Raw genomic sequence first — 21,294 nt, 5'->3', positions numbered from 1 at the left:
CACTAAAGTGTAAAACGGAAAGTGAATACAAAAAGCCGTGAACAATAAACAAGCGAAAGTAGTTAATTGTATGTAAAACAATAATCATTTCAACTATTGAATATTCAAACGTCTGCGGACAAAGGTAAAACCTGTGTTTGGCACTCGAGTACACCGCGTATGCAAAGTTATGCTAATAACATCTTAGTCTAGCCTTACTCAGACAGCACAATATTGTGTAACATATGCACACTGTACTGTGTCTGTGTTAGCCCAGGGAAATATTTACAAATATTAGTGCTGTGATTTATGTTTTCTTGTTTAGTTTAGTATTGTTTATTTAATTTCTTATTGTTTGCTTCTTCTGGCCTTTTCCCAAGTGTGTTGTGGTTGGTTGAAGCTAAATGTCGTCGAAACTTCTAAATATTATATGAAAACTTCTAATGATCTCATGTGATTTGGCCATTCTTTCGTAGCTGTAGAAAAACGCAGGAAATAGATTTCTTTCTTATGTCGTAGAAAATAGCGGATTTTAAAGGCAATAGAAATAAGTGATACAGAACTACAAATGACAACTATCGATTTTACACAAACATTTGCGAAATTCATGCTATAGGTATTTTTTTGTGTAATACATAAATCGTCATTGAAAAATAAGTCGGAGAATTAAGCACAAATCCTTCTATAACATTTTTATCTTGAAAAACTGATACAAGTATCCTTGATGTTGAGTTAAGCTAAGAGAAATTAATGTTCCTGTACTTAATGCCCATCAGTGATCAATTGGCAACTTGTCGATATTCTCACAAAGCCGTGACCTTTCCGCTTACATTATTCTTATTTATTGGCACCTCGTTTGCATGATTAAGGATCATAAGTTTCTTTCGAATATCATTTCTCATTTCAGATTAAACATATTTAAAAAAATATTTATAAGGAAGACACCAATCTTTATTTTATACGACATCTGTGATTGCATTTTTAAAACCTGTCGGAATAAAATACGTATTACAATAAAAAAGTTTATTTTCGAAAATTTCATGCAAAATTTTATGGTTATCTATCGACACAACGGTTTTTTATTTTATGGGTGTAGTAAAACATAGATAGGGTAAGATAAACATCAATGTTCATTTACTTCTCACAATATAACGTTCTATCTCCAACATTAAACCCATCACTTTTATCTCCAGACCCACTCAGGACATTAGCAATTAATCCTGTATTAAACACAACATCTCCCACACGCTGACCATCAAAATCCATCCGTTGATCCACGATCCCATCAAGTATTCGAGAGATCCCGGACCCATTCACAAATGGTGCAATTACAGCATCTACACGCCAGGCTGGAGTTACGAGCGCCTTAGATTTATTGTTATTACCTCACATTTCCTACGGGTAACGTTTTAATTACACAGATCGGCGATAAAGCATCGCTGGAGCGCACTTTTCTTCATTATAAGATGGATGGTCTGCATCTACCGCGTTATTTATTGTGGTTCCCTTTAATTGTGTAATGGTTATAGGTTTGTGGTTAGTGAGAGCTTGGCGATTTGTGGCTGAGAGTAACATTTTTGTTTTGATGGGAGCGTTTGTTGTTATAGCAAATAACAAATTTGTAATGGTCATTCCGTAGTATATTAAATCTGGAAACGGCTTGGTATAACAGCTTGTTCAAGATAGCAACTAACTTTTGGAATCCACGTGTGGTTGTAGCTATGAATCTTATATATTTATTCTGATTCGTCTACGTTCATAAATTTAGTCATACACAAACATCACTAATGATTACTGAGAACCGACAAAATAATCAGCAAGTATGTATATTAAACTAATCTCCCTACAACATCAATCACTATAGATAGTAAATCACTTTACGAACAAATACAATGCTCTAATAGCAGCAAGGAATATACCCACAACAGATAACAATACATCCGCACTTATGGGCGAACCTATAAATAATTCCCAAAACTAATATCGCGGGGGTTGCGTCATCACTAGACCGTACGTCAAAACTGTTAGAAATGATATCGGTGAACCCAAAGCAACATTGGCAGCAATACCAATCATAAATCAAGTGGTTCATAAGAGATCTCCCCTACGGAACCGACACTACATGAACTAGCAAAAGGGAAATCGCCATTCGAAAAACATTCAACATTTCCTCTAAACGTGCACTATAAGAGTGTTTTTCGCGGGTCTGTACTGGATAAGACCTTTGATCGGTATCAGAGGGCGAACTGAGAAAGCTATCGACACTTTCCGTATTCACTTATCATTTAACGCCAGCGTTCTTATTTTACAAACAATTTTGGACCTTATAAATAATTTGACATTCTGTGACAATATTTAAGAAGAAATACCTTTTTGTGCATCGTGTTAAATTCTGTTCGGATTACCAAAGGTATGAAATAGTTAGTCAATAATTTTTCATTTTACATTCATTTAATTCTCTAACATCATTGAACGTGATTACTGTCTCAAATATTCAAAATCAAAGCAATAAGAGCTATTTTGGTTTGTACTTAAGTTGAACTTACGACATAGTATTCGACACGGGGTCTTCCGCAGGCCATTTGTCACAGGGGCCATTTGTACTTGTCGAATCACGGCCATTAGACGAGAGTGTGTGACCGCGTGGGGTTAACCTCGTCCAAACTGTGCTACGTCACCACACTCAGCTGACACAGACTAGTGAAATGCCATACAACAGACTGTAGAAATAACCAGTTGGTAAAAATAAGTAAGAGTCACTATTTTGTATGTGGTCCCAGTCAATTTCCAAAGTGTAGCCAAGTCTGAACACGAGCTGAGGGAATACCGCGCTTGTCAATATCGACTTGTATGAGCCGAGCTGTCCTGTCGATTTATCTTACTTTGCGGCTATTGTTACAGACGGCCGAGGTTACAGCTGATTTATAAGTAGCCTAGTTAATTACGGCGGGCGTCGACGCATCGTTAATTTCTCTTCGGCTCCCATTTATCTCTCGGCTGTCATTCGCGCCGGCTTCCTATTTCCACCTGACGTCCGATTCTGAGTAAAGGCGTAACTTTAAAAGCTCGCCAATAAATACATTCGCATAAAACTCGAGTTTATCTCCGTACCCTTTGAAGTACGGCCCGAGAAAACAAACAAAGCAATAAAGAAGGCCTTTATCGGAGCCACGAGTCGACACGCGAGCTAATTTACAACACAGCCGCGGGTTTTATCTTCATTAACCCATCGATTCACAATTAAGACGCGGAATAAATCTCCGGTAATGCGCTCCCCGTCCGCGCCGGTAGATTCAACTTCAAACAGATGTTATGTATAAATAAAGCCGAACGGAGGCAACCACTCGATATATTCCTGTCCGCGGCAAACTTTACAGATCTATCAGCGCTGGCTCGGCGGGGACAAGCGACTCGCGAGCGCGCACCAAAACCGACCTTAGCTGCGCCGTGACACACTGCCATCTGTTACTGTCCGTCGAACGAGTCTCCACCAAATTAATGCGCCTCAAGCCAAACAGCTGCACTCCATAATGACTATAGTCCGTTAAAATCGTGTCCGAGTTACGTCGTTACCGCTGACATGGAGTCACAAACCTCATCTTATTTCCAGCGTAACGAGTCGATGCTCACATTCGATTATCTGGCTGCGGTATCCGAGGCATTACAGTTGATGTATCGACGGCGACTGCGCGAGATTGTCGGCCGACGGTTGATTTACTGTGCCCATTTCTTCCTGACACTCCATACGGAATAGATCCCCATCTGTCGCGAGCGGTGTGACGGATCGCGGCAATCGGAAAGCGTCGAGGGGCTCTCTAATGAATTGTCCCAAATAATTGGGATAGTATTTTATATCGGCGTCATTTGTTCTTTTATCGGTACATTTGTTGCGTTGATTTGTTAGGCGCTTTAACCTCGCGGTATTAGAGTATTAATCTAGCTTGTTTGGTTTTTCTTGTAGCGCTAACAAAATATACATGAGATATTGCTGTGTTGGAGGTTTAAAATGTATTCCTCTGCGAATAGAAATGCGGTTATCTTTGTATCTGTCTGAGCGGTCGTGAAGTCTTTTAAAGCTTTATTTGGTTGGTTAGTTTTTATGTGTCGTGTTGGATGTGAGTGCGGTGGCATCTGATCGGTAGTCATGAGCTCAGACAATGCTCGCATCACGTTGTATCGCATTCCTCATCTCCGCTTCTGTGGCTGCCGAACGTGCATTTACTACAGAAGCGAGCGGTGGAACGTTGGAAAAAATATTTTTGAATTATTTGTATCGTTATTTTTAATTGCATTCTTTACAGAATTTTATTGTAATGATACATATAAATTTTAATATTGGTATGAATAGTATCTGATATTAAATGGCCCACCAGAGTCACATTTATCACAATCACACATCTCACAGCAAACTAGTCAGTTGAAGAAGATAATGGCACAAAGCACAGTACCCACAAGCCACAAACTTGTAAAAAACCATTCAACTGTAGAGCAGACTCACAACAAGTCATAAAGCCAACACTTTAGATCAAAGAGGAACATTTGCCTCGGCTCTGTGTGAATGCGTTCAACGTACAAGATAAGACTCCTGACTTTGATGTATGCGCCGCATCTTGATGTACGTCTGCAGCCGTTTCAATAAGCGTACGTCTGTCTGTCTGTCGCTACCGAAGTAGTTTGAGTTGCGAGAGTCCTTTCTATGTAGTCGACTGCTTTATGTATCTACCTACACGAGTTGAGGTTACAAACTAGTTCTGCGCATTATATTGTTCTGTGACTAACGATGCTGTTTTGTTTTATTCCGTGCAAGTTTACTAAAGATTAGATACAATTTGAATGAATGACGATGATGATATGAGACATAGTCCAGTCTGTAGTACCCAATGTGTAGTACCTTAATTTAAAGATCCTTTTTGGAAAATCAGATGAATCAAATATCATACTCAATGGCAATGATCATAACAAAGTTGTAGGTACCAAAATATTCAAAAAGAAATATTACATTACATCTAACTTAGTTTTTAACAGACTGTAATTAATCTTGTAACAAGCAACACTAACAAATAGAACACCCACTATCAATCAGTAAAAGACCACACACGTAAAAGAAAGGAAATTTAATTAAAAATCATTCCATTGCAATCAATGGAAGACTAACAACATTTCGTAATGAATCGCCATCACATAAATTCCCCTATCAATTGTACAGACACACAGACAGACAATGTTATTACGCCGACGTGACGTGACACGCCCTCTGCTGGCGCGACGTCAAACAAATACTGCGACTCTTTGACTTCACTATGTTTTTGAATAATGTATTGATTAATGTGATAGGTGTGAGTGTGTGTTGCTTTTCTTGTAAATGGAAAAGATATCACCATGATGACATAACTGTTAATGTCAATGAATTAAATTATGGACATGTAACTGTGGTTGCATAAAACACAATTTTAGACACTGATCTACAAAATTCTGGGTCGTTCAGAATTAAAACTTGAATGTACTGTGAAACTTATAAACACAAAGAATAGGTTCAGTAACATCTAAAAATAACTTCAAAGTAAGTATACCATTTAATGACCCTACCAATAATAAAGTTCTCACAACACATTTTTTACATTAACTTTATTAAAGCTTCGCTTCTCATAATAAAAGTATATTTACAATCGTATAAATAGCAAATACGTTTCTTATGACGACGTCATTAGCGCTAATGTCAGTGCATCACAACTACTTTATTATATGATTATCAAAGAATTCTTCATTTTTTACTCCATAGAATTGCAGATCGCAATGATTAATACGTGATTCCTATTTGATAAATGTGCCATATTAGCTGGACATTGCCATCTTAATATGATCAATAAAAAATGTCCAGTACACAGAGATTCTTACTCACCCTGTTCAGATAAGGTTTAATCGTAATGATATATACGGACAATAAAGATTTTATACCGATCTCACGGAAAAATAATGAATGAACTCGATTTAGCAGAGAGCATATGAAATAATTCAAGAGGTGAAGTATTCTTATGTGATTGAAGACAATTACTCTTACTTGTTGTACACATTAATCTTCCCGCGTCATGCTCTCCTTACCACCTGACTGCATGCATCAGCACTTTTATCAAACACTAAGCTGACCTCGTAGTCTCGTACACTCAATCCAACTCTCTTGAGTAATAACATTTTTATTTCACTTAGTTCTTAATAACAAACTGGAGATTGATACTAAACAATTTTCGAAATTGATGATCTCACAATCGACAGTTCGAAAATTGATGATCATGTAAAGGAAATAAACGACCACCTTTCTGTATTTACAGTCCATGAATTCGAGTGCGATTTATCATTCGAACCGTTACGGTGATAAATCATACTCATTCACAAATACTTAGAGCCACATACACACGTCAAACGAGTTTGCCTTCCGCCATGTCCCTCCATAAAACAGTCTGAAAGCCTTTAAATATAGAAGTTGTAATTACGTAAACAGACATATTGACGTACGTCTGAAAGGTAATCATAAGCTAAAATTTATCACGGAGTGAATCATTCATGCGCTAAGACAGCTGACAGCCCGGCACATATATTATAATGATCGACAGCCTGACGTTGCTTGTCACAGAGGGATAATGTTGTTGCCACACTAAATATTCCATCACACTCCAATACCAACTCTGATCCTCACACCCAAAGTTGAGTTTTGGCCACTGCAGCAAACGCTTCTAACGACGTTCTTGTTCGAGCAATGAGAATTCTAACGAAAAGAACAAAGTACTACAGAATATTGCACAACTTGAATAGAACCTTATTGCGTTACATATCGCTTCAAAATTCTTTGGAAGCGCCAACTTTGTCGAGTTATTCGTGTTGGGAAATGTGACTTAGTTCCAGGTGAAATGATCATTTGAAAAATGAACTTTATCTACAGAACATTGAGTTGGGATTTCTATGAAATGTTGATGGTGTTGTAAGCCTTTCGTATTGTGGCTTCTGTCGGTAGCGCGGTAGCAGAGAGACGTGTCGCGGCGTGTCATCGGGACGCAATGAAGATTTATGAACAACCCGGTACTACGGTTCAGTCGAAGTCACATACAGTTTTCTACTTTGTTAATATTTTTATGGTAAACTCTTAAATACGAGTTTATCTTTTCCATGTTTATTTCTTATGCACGTTTATGTAATTCTGGTAACAAAACAAAATTATTTATATTGCTCCAACATGTTAGATTTTGTGAGTTACCGATGCTAACCTAATTCCTGTTGCAAGTGCATTTTACGACTTTTAGTTGTTTATACAAGTGGCATTAGTACATGTTTCATTTGATGCCTAGGTGCCAGTTTCCTCGAACAACCCAAGGATTTAAAACAAACAACTGCACTAGTGCTACTAATGCAACTAGTTTTAACTAAAACTGCATGTTTATCATAAAATGTCTTGTTATCAACAGGATATTTCTTCTTTTCGATCATCATAATCACGTTTATAACGACGGTACTTTCCGGTATACGTGTGTAAATCCATGTTTTTTCATTAATTCCAATAATTTCCATCAATCAACTACGCCCAATCTTGAATATAATCGTCTGTCAGTTGGAAAAAACTTTAAACACTTATGAAAATTATTTACCTTGCTTCATTGAATTAAGTGGTCAAAAACCCGACCGCAGTCATCTACCTCAAGACAAATCTTTAAAACCTCTAAAACTCATAATCTTACAATATTTCTTCAATAAGCCCACAGGCTTATCTCCGTCTAATAAATAGATGACCATAGTTTCGCCTGCCTAATTAATCTTCACGAAGAACTCGTTTCTCGATGCATTAATAAGTCATGGTAGCAACCAGTAGCTCCTTTTTATAACTCTTTCTCTTGACACTGACGTCTTGGTATGTATGGACATGAATAGAAAAGGAAACTCGTCTACAACCATAATGTTAGAGCAAACTCTAGAATATTCTACAGCATTCAGTTTTCTCTATATTTATTTCTATTATTCTTTTACATGAATTTATATGTACACGTATATTATGTTTCCTTTTGTGTGTGTTCAATTAAAGCGACTTTCATATTTTTGTATCAAAGTTGCTACTGTTTTTTTCCTTAATTATTACCATAAACCCCATTAACAATTTTTGATTAGGAAAGATTAGCATTGCATTAGGAAGGAGAAGTTGATAACTTAGAAGATTTGACAACTCCATTCCAGCCAAGCCTCACTAAATAAATACAAACTAGTTAAAGACAAACATACCCAAGTTGGAAAATAAAATACAATTCCTGAAAATCTGTCCAACGATCCTTATGTTAATGTAAAAGTGTGTCAGCAGTCCATAGTAGCGGGCGTCGGATCCTCTCATTACGTATTTATGGGCGACAGGCGGGATAAGCCACGTCATGTCGCCGCGGACTGGATGAGCCGGCCTGTCACTGTTGCCACCCCTACTGTTGAATACTCTGGACAAGCTGATGATGAACGATGGACTCTGCTACTGATTTGTGGATGTGGTTGATTTAGAATTAAATTAATATAAAATGTATTGTGGTGTGGTTTTGGACAGGCCTACGTCTTAATTGACGATGAACATGAGCCGACGATGAAAAAGTTTTAGTAGGAAACCCTTTGGATGATTTTGTACCATGTAGATGATCTATATGATGTTGACTTGTTAAAAAATAACTAAAATGATGTAGTAGGTACGTTTAAAAAGGAAATGAAGTCATCATACTAATTTGAATTGTGTATTTTATTTAATCATTTACTGCACAAATCAAACAAAATTATACGGTACAACAAAAAACACACATCACTAATTTCAACGCATTAATTAAAATTTAAATACCTCTTCAAATTACATGACAGGCAATGACGGCATCCATACATTAAAAAAATCATTGAAATGAAATCATCAAATCAATTAGTCACTGTAAGTCAGTCTTCTGCCAAATGTCAGAGCGATTCCGTCTGCGGTACTCGCATAGCTTGAGAGCGATCGTCAATTAACTATTCGTTTCTCTTTTAATCATGTTCTTTGATGTTCAAATCTTTTCTATCTACGTGACCAGTTATATCATAGCATTCAAAATTATCATTTAGATTGTGTTTATTTTCAACAGCTTTAATTTCATCAGAGTTGAATTTTGCACTCTCTATGTTAACAATTACATTCACCCCAAAAAACTGCAATCCTCCTAAACATTGTGATCCAAGTCGTTTGCCGACGTGGGCTGTGTATTGTTTTATTCACAAACCGATGCTTGGATAAGCACTCATGCATTTTTATTTCAATTTGCATTCGTAGGGGATGCTTTTTGAATGTTTATTTTATTTGCCACGTCGTCTGTTGCTTCCGTGCTGGATTTCTACGATATTTTGTACCTTTATGTATTGCAATTGTATTTAAATTCCACAAATTTCTAGTGACCTATGATTTTTTTTGTTCATATTTTTGTGTTTATGACTTTTTGTATACCTTCTAACAAATATTACATACCTATAAACAGCATACATCCCACAAGCATTCATTGTTCCATACTAATCCTCGTAAATCAATCTTCTTAAACCTATTTATAGTTGTACCGACAACTAATGAAAGAAAGCCTCGACAGCCGCCAGATTCTACATCCATTAATAAAACCATACAGATAATAATCACGTTCGTTTATAAAAAATATTTTATACTAATTCAAAACTACCGACCTTCATTATAAACGTCATCGTTCAAAAGGAAAATTGATTTACAACACTGCATTACGCTATTATTTTATGACGCGAGAACGCCCCGAAATAAAATACTAACAAACATTCAACCGGCATCCACGACCATTACTATAAAGCCACAAACGATGCTGCTTACAACTAACACTAAACAGGACTGTGTCACTTGGGACATAGAGTCTAAATTTGAACGGATGTTAGTTTTAGGTCTGTACAAGGCAAGGTTGTCAGGGACCGTCATAAAGCGAATAAAATACGGGGCACAAAGAATAAGCGGTCGTATAAGCGCTGTTATGTCTGTCAACATAAAATATTGTATCCTGCGCGAGCGGGAGCCGGGTTCAAATTGTGCTGCCTCTATTGCCCCATTAATCTTTGTAATGCACCGTGTGAAACGGCAGATGAAGATATTGCAATGCTCTGTCTTTGTCGTTGTTTCGGACTCTGCGCTTTGTCCGCCGGGAAATTAATAGGCGTTGAAGGTGTGGGCAGATTTTATGGATTCTGCTTAAAGAGATTTAGTGTTCGGTGATAAAATTAAGTAAGATCATGTTTCGCTGGCTGGTAAAAGGACACCATGATATACTGCAGAGCCACTTAAAGTTAAATCTGTACTTAATTGGCCACATTTGCTATTTTTATAAAGGGAAATCAACGTACGTACGTACGGATTGTGTTTCTTTTATAGTATATCATACTGCGGAAATGTTCAATTTGTGGGAAGAGAGAGCAGTAGAGACTTAACATTTGTGGAATCTTAATAAACTAATTTAACATCACTTTTGCTCAACACTTTGTGAAAAAGTATTTAAAATTATCAAGTATGAATAATCCAAACATGCATTTAAATATATTTTTAAGTAACAATTAACGAAAACAACTTAAGTGGCTGACAAAAGTTTCGAGACGAATTGTTCAAATTAATCTGTCTGGAAGATCTATATTTCATATTTAAATAAAAGAGCATGCATAAAATTGTATGTTACAATAAAAATATAAGATCCATTGTCGAGTCTTCTCATAATATTAACATTAAATGCATTGTCTTCTTGCTCTATTTTTAGCAAACGTCTTCAACAACTGCCACACTGCATTATTTAATAAGCAAAAACTAATTGTTGATTCTTACCTTGGACAAAAACTTTCGCAACACAATAGTCTTATCATTCCCAAAGTAATTACAGAGACAATGTGTTGTCAAAACGTTATAATTACTTATTTAACAACAAATGTAAGTGGGACACTTATTAATTCGACAATGGCGTGCATGTGAATGGTTACTATAGCTGATGATAAAACTATTCAGAATATTCCTTTTGTGTTTCCAACTTAATTAAAATGACAAATGTGGTATTCTTATTATTTTGGGAATTTTATCATTTGTGAATGAAAGAATTGTGTCAGGTGTTTTCTGCTATTTAAAAATGTTAATAAAGGAAATTAATTACGTCGTGGTACGATGGAAACATGCCATATCAAAAATAGACGAACAACAGAATGTTCATATTGTAAAAGTTTCATTTATTTATTTATTCGGAAAGTGATACAGCAAATATATCTTTGTCTTTTGAAAAAAATCTGAACAACAGTCGTACTACTATGTGATTTGGCTTCATTTGTTACATAATTATGTTCTATCAATACCTATAATATCTCTCCTTATATCGCCATGGCCTGTACCAACCTCGTTATTACAACTGACATTGAGTAAAGCATAAAACAAGTTTCATGTTCTAAAACATTTTTCACTTAATACCACTTTGAGCTTAGATAAGTATTCAATTAATATTGGATCGATAGGAGCCGTGACTAGTGATACGTTACTGATAACGTCACAGTTAATAACTACTGCTGTTTTATATACCGTTTCGTCACCAGCAACCACTGGTACTTTATTACCACTATATTCATTTATCAGGTCATTAATAGAAATGTAATCTGTGTTTAAAGCTATTTGATCTATTCAAATCTAATTAGCATATATAATGTCTATTCGTAGGAAATCTTATCTTGTAAAATTTATATCAATGTCAACATTATTATCGTTATAATTTGCATATTTATTGTCATCGACATCGTAAAATTTAGTTTTTGTTTCCAAATTGCTTCTCGTTTTGAATGTGAAATTTTGTGTTGCATTTTAATGTAGTACTAATAACACAGTTTTAATAGTCTCAACCATAAAATAATCTCCATCTATAGCATGTTACTTGTCCACACCAAACAATAGCAATCGCTTTCATTGTTTTTTGACATTCAATAAAAACCAGCTACAAAACTCCATATTTTTTCATAAGTTCTCGACAAATTGGAAGTACAATTAGGTACCATTATTTAAAGAGTAATTAGAGAAATGAACGGTTCGATGGGGCGTGACTAGTGAGCCATACAATTTGGTTCTTTATAATTACATTTTGTGAACCTTCGTATGTGACAGCTTGGCCAGCAATTAAACTATAGCGATTATTGTGGTACAAGTCATGAGCTGATGCAATCGATTGGACCAACAACTACTGTAGTTCTTATGACCATGGTACAATCGTCCGCGCCGCCGCCGCTGCCGCCCCGCTGCCCGCAAAAGTAACAATTTCTTATAATCTTTAGGTCCAATAAAGGATGTACACACACACAACTTCACGCCTTTTATCCCCGAAGGGGTAGGCAGAGGTGCACATTACAGCTCGTAGGCAGAGGTGCACATTACAGCTCGTAATGTGCACCTCTGCCTACTGACTAGACTAGACTAGACTGCCTCGTTGGTCGAGTGGTCGCAAGTGCGACTGCCGAACAAGGGGTCTCGGGTTCGATTCCCGGGTCGGGCAAAGTATTACTGGGATTTTTACGGATTTTTTAAAGGATGTAAATATTGAAATAGAAAAATGATCCATGTAACGAAGACTTAAGGTCCTGATTTGATGTTCAAGATCTGTGAATTTCCAACAAGCCATAAGTTGGGAGGAAATCCAATCATATTATTTTCTAGCTTAATACAAAGTTCAAGGTTCTCAAAATGTTAAAAGACTTAAATCACAATTTACTCAGATCTTAAAATATAGCTCTATTAATCATCATTATCGCTCCATTTTCTTGTAACTTGGACTAAGCTCCAAGCTAACCTTGTAATTTGTCCCACTATCCATGTCACATGTCATGTTATTAAGTTTCTCTTAAATTATTATCAGAAACAATCTGCGGCCAACACAGAGTAGGAAGTAATGACAAAATATTGTATTAATTATTGCATTGTATTGTATTGTATTAATTATTTCTTTCGAATTATTCATTAAACGTTTTTGTTGACAGTTTATAGTTAAATGTAATTTAGATTGTTGTATTGTGATACGGTTTTTTGTTGATAATTTTTTATACATAAATGGCATGTAAACCTTTGTTATTTCCACGTGACAATAATAGCTATTAGTTGCTTGTAGGATTTAGCCAATTCTTATTGTGTCAATTAACAATGAACTCAAAATTCATGCAGGTAAAGTCTTTTCTACAATAAAATGTAATTTGAATTTATAAAATAAAATACACTAATATAAACTTGAATATTTTATTTAGTTCCAAAATATCTAGATTTAAATAAAATGTGCTGCATAAAATTTTATAAATATTTAAATCCAGATAATTAACTAATCAAATATTTTACGACTTACCGCCTGTATACTTAATACGATTTTTTGAATAAATTCAGAACGAACATTTGAATTTGTAAATATTATTCAAAACTAGAACATTCATTTAAAAATAAATAATTGAATTCTAAGTTTCGAAATTTGAATATAATTATAATAATTGTTTATACAGCATTGTATTGTATGGGCCAATGATTAATTATTTATTCATTATTTACACAATTAGTATGTAATTATTCTTGGCCAAATATACAGTATGTACTTACTAAGTACGTATGTCTATTGTCAATGTATTACTCGTGAGTCCTGTGTCCGACCTCTGGGCGACATTGTGTGACCGTGTTGGATTTCCGTCCCATTGGACGGTAAGTGTGAGGGAGCAGGGAGTGCATCTGTGTCTGAGTGCATATATGACGCACTTCAAAATCTTCTGCGTAGTTAGCTAGACTGAATGCCGTGAGAAAAAAAACAAACAAAAACAGAATCAACTAAAAATCAGTTTCGAGTCACAGAGGGACTCTTCATCGTAAACAGTGTACTTTTCTCCATTAATGTACGTGAATAAACCGTGATTTTTAGTTAGTATGATTCACGATAGTTATTTTTTTTTTTTGTTTTTTCTTACATATTAAGAAAGACGTAATAGTGATAGATAGATAGATTCCTATTTACAATCAGTAAACTGAGTAGTGAAATGGAATAAGGGGAGATGTCTATACACAGAAGTGGGTAAACCTGGACTAATGATATTATATAATGATACTATTTATGATGACACAGAAAGTCATCAAAATTTAACCAGTAGTTTAGACATGATAATTATGATAGTAACAGACTGACATTATATTAAATGCTCAATAATAGCTTGACGAAGCAATCAATTACAGTCAATTATACTTAAGAAATTATGGTTTGCATGAAATATTGTACGTATAATTAAATTTATGCATTTATAATTATTTGGTGCCGACTTTTTATTCAGTACACGGTGTCACGCGACAGTTTGTAAGTCCAACCCGTTTGGTGTTGCAATATTACACTTTTTAATTATTATTATATTGTTGCACAATTAATTGGCAAACTTGGTTATCGAATTTAAATTCAAATTTTAACGTTTATTAATTCGAAAATGTTAAGTGTGAATATTTATATTTAATGTTCAACTTTGTGACGTAATTTTAATTTAGTTTGACTAGATTATGTTTAAACTAATCTAAGTAATAACTTAATTTATTAAGCAATAGCTTAGAATGGTAATTTAGTAGCTATAATGAATTAGTGTCCTGAATCAGAAAGATTTAATTAATATACAATCGTATATTATGTTTCTTTAAAACGATGTTTTATGGTAGTTATTTAGTTAATCAACTCAGATTTATCTACTATGTAGGTAACGTATACATACAAATGGGAATTAGATCTAAAATGACGAAACTTCATGACAATCATACGTATAAAAAAGAACTTTGCACCATACAACACAACGATAAATTGTATTGTATGTATTATTAAATTATTATACATACACGCCATTACAACTTCATACGCCTAATTTCATAAAAATATACGACCATGTTATATTCAAACATAATACCCGACTCATAAAGTAATAAGGCAACGTAATTCACAAACTTCTCTTTGATGTTGCGAAATTCATAAAAAATGTATATCGTACCATCGCCCTTATTCACGTGAGTAATCCCGGCGTCTGCGGACCCTACAGTACAGTGGAACAGCATTAAAATACAAAGTCCGCATCCTATTACACTTACACACAAGTAGTTCTCACAACAACAGCCCCACCGTCACGACTTGTATCACAATAAAATATCGTTTAGCTTTTAATATTCTAAATGCGAACTTTTGTTATCAAATGAACCGATCGCTCACTCGGTCACGCATTGTCAAATTTCCTGTCGTTCGCGCCGTCACCGTCAAATACCCTTACAGCCGAGACCCACAAAAAACGAACCAATAAAACTCAACTGTATTGACATTGCGTTTACAAAATAGAGAACCGATTCATAATTCATGAATTAACTAAATCCAGGTACAAAAACATGATAATATTAACATAATAACGAGGATCGTCGGGACCGATTTCGACAATACGTCGCGTTGATGGGTAACATAACCCTCTAATTTGATGTGCGGGTACATAATACCCCGTATGCATTATTCATCCGTTGATAATATGTTAATTTACTCCACCTTATGTTTATGCTAATCGTAATTGGTTATTTCACTGCACGGATTACAGCGCTGTAAGGCATCAATCTTCGCTACGCATCTGTCAAAGTTAATCCCGCCGTGAGAGGTCATTTATATAGAACCACCAGTGATATCTCAGGGCGTGCCCCGGCGGCATTCATAAAATCTACATTATTATCTCAATTAATATCTTAAGATTTATTCGTCCCCTTTAAAAACTTCTTAATGTGATAATTAATCACGTTGGATGTGTAAAACAGAGACGGAGCTGTTTCATTTTGTTCGGAGTTTTGACACGTTGATATTTTGGAACGAAAGACGACAGCAGAGTATTTGATGCCACCCTAATTTGTCTCTTATATAGATTATCAACGTTACTGTTCTTGAAATAAAGTAAAAAGTTATTTAATTTTACTTATCTGTTCCTTATTTAGATTCCATTGAAGAACATAGGTGTCAAATGTGTCTAATTGTTCTACAATTATTTACTTAGTACATAACAAATGACGAGTATTTCTTGATTTTTAGTTCAAACGTAGACGTAATTAACTGAATATCACTAATTCTATTTTGCATAAAAATGCTGTAAATTTTATACAATACCACCCAATTTATAAAATGATTAAAATATCTATCCGACCATTTGAAAGATCTTCGCGATACATAATTATTACTCAGTTAACCTTTTAACATAATAATAATTTTAAAATAATGCTGTAATAATTCACTAGTAAGTTGTTTTAAATTACAATGTTTGTTTCGCAATAACTTAGGCTTTGTGCTTGCAGAAATTATGACTAGTACTTGGTAGTTTAATTTAAGATTAGATTGTGATTTTTTAGTCATCATTCGTATACGTATTAGAAATAAAATATGTATGTTATAAAAAGACTTCTTGATATTTATAAGCCTTTATTGCTGAAAACTATACATTAAATTACTTTTATCCAACTTATAAACTAACACATCAGTTATCCTAATTAGTGATCAGCGTGTCCTGCGATACATAGGCCTCTTCCAGCTTTTTCCACGAATGGAAAAGACTTCTTAAGTAAGTATTAAGAAGATTACGGAAAATCGCCATCTTTTTCAAAAAAGTAGCCGAAATAGAAACAAGAGCCCAATACGTATAATTACAAAACAAAATCTAAAGTCAAAATCACAAACAAAACATTAACCCTCAAGGCATAATTTCCAATTAATCGCAACCAAACTTTAGAACCAACAGTTCAGGAACCGAATAAGAGATGGCGCCACCGTCCACAAACTGACACGAACAGTACAAAACTATGTCAAAGTCGAGCCGTATCTAAACGACACATTATTTAACAATATCAATGATTTATTGAATCAAATCAGAACGGATATAAACGTCGCTATCAATCAACTCGAATAGTTGATGTTAATTATGAAACTAGTATCTAATGCAATAGCTGATTTATATTCATGGGCTATGTCAATACGGGTCCGCGTTTAATTTATTTGATTTATTTTATTCACACTGTCTTTGCTTAATTGGGTGAGCTAAATCTTAATGCGTTTTACCAATTGTTGATAGATTGGATGGTTTCTTTGAAAACTGTGTTGAAGGTGTAAAAGAGATGAGCTGAAATCGAAATAAAAAAAAACCAAGAAGATTGTTAATGTACCAAATATTAAAAGTTTGAAATGTCTAAAACAGGAAATATTATCTAGATAAAAACTATGTTTCTTTTTTATATTTCAATACAATACATCTGAGCCTTGAGTTCAATCCGTATGAGCACTTCAATAACTTCTTTATTCAAAGTATTAAACCCAACTCTATTTAGTAACAGAAAAAAAAGTTGAAGACGAACAACTTTTTTTAAAAACTTGCTATAATCCTCTCTAAGTTGTAAATAATCCTTCTAAGAAAAAGCAAGGACCAGATTACGCAAAAAATGGCATAAATAGGAAATTAACCAATTCATAATGTATTAAATCGAAATATGTCAGCTTAGTGATGATAATCTCGTAACAAATGAGTGTTAATTAAAATCTGCATTCACTATGATTCTCTATCATACCGGAAAATATAAAAAATTGCTACACATTTGTATGCAAATCCATGTAATATTATGAAATTTATTGCCACGGCCAAATGTATAAAGTATGGCCATAAAAATGAAAGTGTAACATTCGAAGGATTGGATGGGCATAAAAGTCTATTATAAAATTCATATTAATATTATGAGGATGTTTTGAATAGCAGGCTCGATTAGAAAGTGAAAAGTATTAGTATATTGATGGAATATGGCGGGCCTGTCGGCCAGCAGTCATGTTGTAGTTGCCCCGTCGCCTCTGTTTCATGTTACCCGTCCCGTCCAACCAATTACGCCTTTTGACAGTTGAATTTCCAACATGACGTGAGCCTAATCAAAATAGCATTTATTAAAAAAAAACTTGACATTAAAGCTGACAGCTCACGGTTTCATTATTAATGACGGTATACGCCGACCTCTTTGGTATACATTTTCAATGTAATAAATTATTTTGTTGGTCTTTTTTCGCTATGGGAGGTGTGCTCGCGTGATTGCCGTCTTGTTTTACTATGGAGATTGACGGCTTTAATGTTTGCTTGAACATTAATTAACCAATGGACTAAGTTTATTGCGTCGTAAGATCGTGTAGCGGCTCTCTAACGACTTTGATTGGTTATAAAATTTATAACTTTTGATATTTATCGTTATTTACTTTCTATTCGATAATAAATCTGTGTGATGTATGTGTTGTGTATGTGTTTACATTATTTGGAAATATATCTGACTGTTTCTATCTCTGTGTTGTTTTCTTTTACAGATCGAGATGAGCATTTATGAGTAAATAAAGAAAAAACGTTTTATGATTGGTAGGTAGATATTATATTTGAAATAATTCATTTAATATTAAACATAGAGATTATTTACACAAAACATTTGGCTGTACAGTCCGTTATAACGACACTTGGCGCTCAAGAGCGCGTCCACTTATTATAAATTACTATACTTAAATTGCACTAATCACTAAATTTGTCATGGCGGAATGCGCCTTACAACATGAATAGTCTATCGATATCACAGAAGAAAATTGGACAATACAACATAGACGGTCAGTCCAGGTTTGCACTTCACTTGGTTTATTGGTGGACGGCGGCGGCGCCCAGCCGCTGGCCGTACATCGCGTAGGGCGAGTAGAACGGACCCAGTGCTGGGTTGAAGGCGCCGTATGGTGAACCTCCGAGGCTCGCCGGGAGACCAGCCTTAGAGTATGGGTGGTACCGGCTCGCAGACAGAGGGCTGAGCGGTGCCGTCGGGTACGCGCTACGCAAACCCGCCGTCGTAAACAATGGGTTCAGCGGGTTCAGTAGGGAAGCTTGCGTTGATGCGACAGATGCAGGTGTGGAGCCATCTGTCGTGTGGCTTCTCAAGTGCTGCAGGAGTTCTTCCGAGTTGCCAAACCTCTTGCCACAGTAAGATTCACCCACAATCCAGTTGCAAACATAGGGGCGACTTAGCTGCGCGTATGGCATGCCGCCGGCTGCGGCCCCTTGCTGGGAGAGGGCCATAGCCATCGCGAGGTTGTACTTTTGGTGTTCGCATTGTGTGCAACCAGCGGGACATGATCCATTGCTCATTAACAGATGATGGTTATTTACGGAGAATTGGCATCCAGTGCAGTAGGGGTCCTTGCACACTGGCACCAGGGTTTCACCTCCGGCGGGTGTTTTCACTCTCGCATACCCTAGGTATGGGTTTGGAGATGATCCAGGGAAAGCAGCGGCAGCCGCAAGCATTGCAGCGTGGTGTGCACTGAACGGAGCACCCGCATACGGAGGTCTGAATGCCGGGTTAGCATGCTGTTCCATTCCCGGCGGGCAGCAAAGTCCAGCGAGTGGATTAAATCCAGACAATCCGGGAATATTCTTGAAAGCTCCAAGGTGATCTTTGCCATGTCCTAAAACTTCGAGTCCGGAGCGAATAATTGGACTAGTTCCAGAGGAACCTGCAGGTGAAGATTTGGATTCGTTTGCAGGGCTGCTCTTGCCGGTCTCAGCCGTCGGCGGCGTGGATTTACGTCCAGGAGTACTTTTTCCGGATTTCTTGTCATCGGAGCTGTCGGAACTGGCCTTGGATGAAGGCCTGTCTTCAGGTTTCTTGGTTACAACATTGGTTTCATAAGGCTTGAACGCCAGATGTTTGTTGTGTTCCGGGGATGAACGCGGTTTGTCCGGTTTGATCACGGTATTAGTAGGAGACGAACGACTCATTGTATCACTGTTAACACTATTCACTTTCTTCTTGTCTAGCGGCGGCAGCAGCGGCTTGCTTGGCGCTGAGTCAACACCGATCTGGCTGCAAGTTTGCGCTAAGAGCGCAAGGGGGCTTTTCTTCGAATCCAACTGCAACAATAGAAATAAAAAATAAGTACAATTGTTCTAAAAATTTAAAACGAAAAAAAAACTTTTTTATAATTTATTAAAACTTTAATAAATATTTATACTTACAGAGGAAGGAAGAGGAGTCAAATAATCAGGTTGTAGATATTGGTTAGGATTAGTAGTCATCATTCCACCGTCTTCAAGCACCACCATTTGGGAGATAACTTTTACGATCACTTGTTAACTTCACAGTGCGGTCACGAAACGCTTCTGGCAATGTATACTCTATGCCACCGGTACGCGGGAAAAGGAGAAACACGTGCGACTGTGGCGGCGGTCGAGTCAACTCTGAGAGACCGGACCCCACCAGCCGCCGACATGCCGCGGCCCCCTCACTCCGCACCGCGAGCGACAAGGATAGCGATATCTCAAGTCAACATTAGAGAGAGAGCGCTATGTCTCACCGCTGCAGCGCTCGGTCATAAAAAATAAAGCGGAAACGACACATAGCTGCATTGCGGTAGGGGAAAAAGGAAAGGCGGTATGGTCGGCAGCCGGGTGCGGATTGAGACGTGCGATGGTGTTGGTGGCTCGCCACCCATGACGGCAGCGCTTTGAGCCGCCGCCGCGAGCGTGACTGCGCCTCTACCTGAGCGCGAGCGCGCGCCCGCCCGCACCAGCGCGCTCCTCAGCTTTTTGTTTCACGCCACTTTTATTACGCCCCCGACGACGGCGCAGCTTCATTCTTTCGCCGGCGTCATCGCACTTTACTGCTGACACATTCGAAACTACTTACTCTTTTACGAGCCCGCTTTGTTCTGGGATGCATCGGAGCCGGTTCAAAAGGGAAAATTGATCTGTTCCCGAGACAGGACTTTCCATGAAACCGTTTGATGTGTCAACACACACGCTAACTTTAGCCGTTTACATGTAGATCGATAAACATTGAGCGTAACAAAAGGCGATATTTCAGTTTATCGACATCGCTAAGTCCATAACGTTAATGTTAATCCGACACTAAAACCTGTCAAGCGGGCGAGTTTGGACCCTCCGTAGCGATCAAATTAAATATGTCAATTTGGGAACCCATATCAACAGCTGCGAGAGACGGCGGCGGGGCCCTTTAGAAATATTGCTTATTGTGTCCAAACAAAGATACTAAGTATAACGTATGGGCGGACGACAGAGGTCGTAAATAACCCGGCGGGCTGTAATATATTTGACAGTGCGCGGACATGCGAAACAAAAAACATGTTTATTGCGAGATCGGGCCGGTGTCGGCCCATGTTGTTCTATAAATTAGGCACGCGGCCGTTTGAGTGTTTGTTTAGGAGAGCTGTACGAGAACAAGTTACGGCTAGGCTT

At 36.8% G+C, this 21,294-nt stretch overlaps 1 protein-coding gene across 1 annotated transcript; it reads right to left on the bottom strand.

The window, feature by feature from the left end:
• Nucleotides 1–18,409: 18,409 nt before the first annotated feature.
• LOC118268343 (zinc finger protein Noc) lies at nucleotides 18,410–20,527 on the bottom strand. The gene is made up of 2 exons (XM_035582793.2): nucleotides 20,056–20,527; nucleotides 18,410–19,950 (listed from the first exon to the last, which is right to left on the bottom strand). Exons 1-2 carry the CDS (start codon nucleotides 20,140–20,142, stop codon nucleotides 18,688–18,690), a joined length of 1,350 nt encoding a protein of 449 aa, XP_035438686.1. The 5' UTR covers nucleotides 20,143–20,527; the 3' UTR covers nucleotides 18,410–18,687.
• Nucleotides 20,528–21,294: the final 767 nt, after the last annotated feature.

This window comes from Spodoptera frugiperda, chromosome 29 (assembly GCF_023101765.2).
Source record: "Spodoptera frugiperda isolate SF20-4 chromosome 29, AGI-APGP_CSIRO_Sfru_2.0, whole genome shotgun sequence".
NCBI lineage: Eukaryota > Metazoa > Arthropoda > Insecta > Lepidoptera > Noctuidae > Spodoptera > Spodoptera frugiperda.
The sequence above is the reverse complement of the archived record's forward strand: the minus strand, read 5'-3'. Positions and strand labels throughout refer to the sequence as shown.

Coding starts and splice junctions, on each gene's coding strand:
- LOC118268343 (XM_035582793.2), bottom strand. CDS start 20,142: ATGGTGGTGCTTGAAGACGGTGGAATGATGACTACTAATCCTAACCAA. Junction 19,951..20,055: donor TGACTCCTCTTCCTTCCTCT/GTAAGTATAAAT, acceptor CTATTGTTGCAG/TTGGATTCGAAGAAAAGCCC.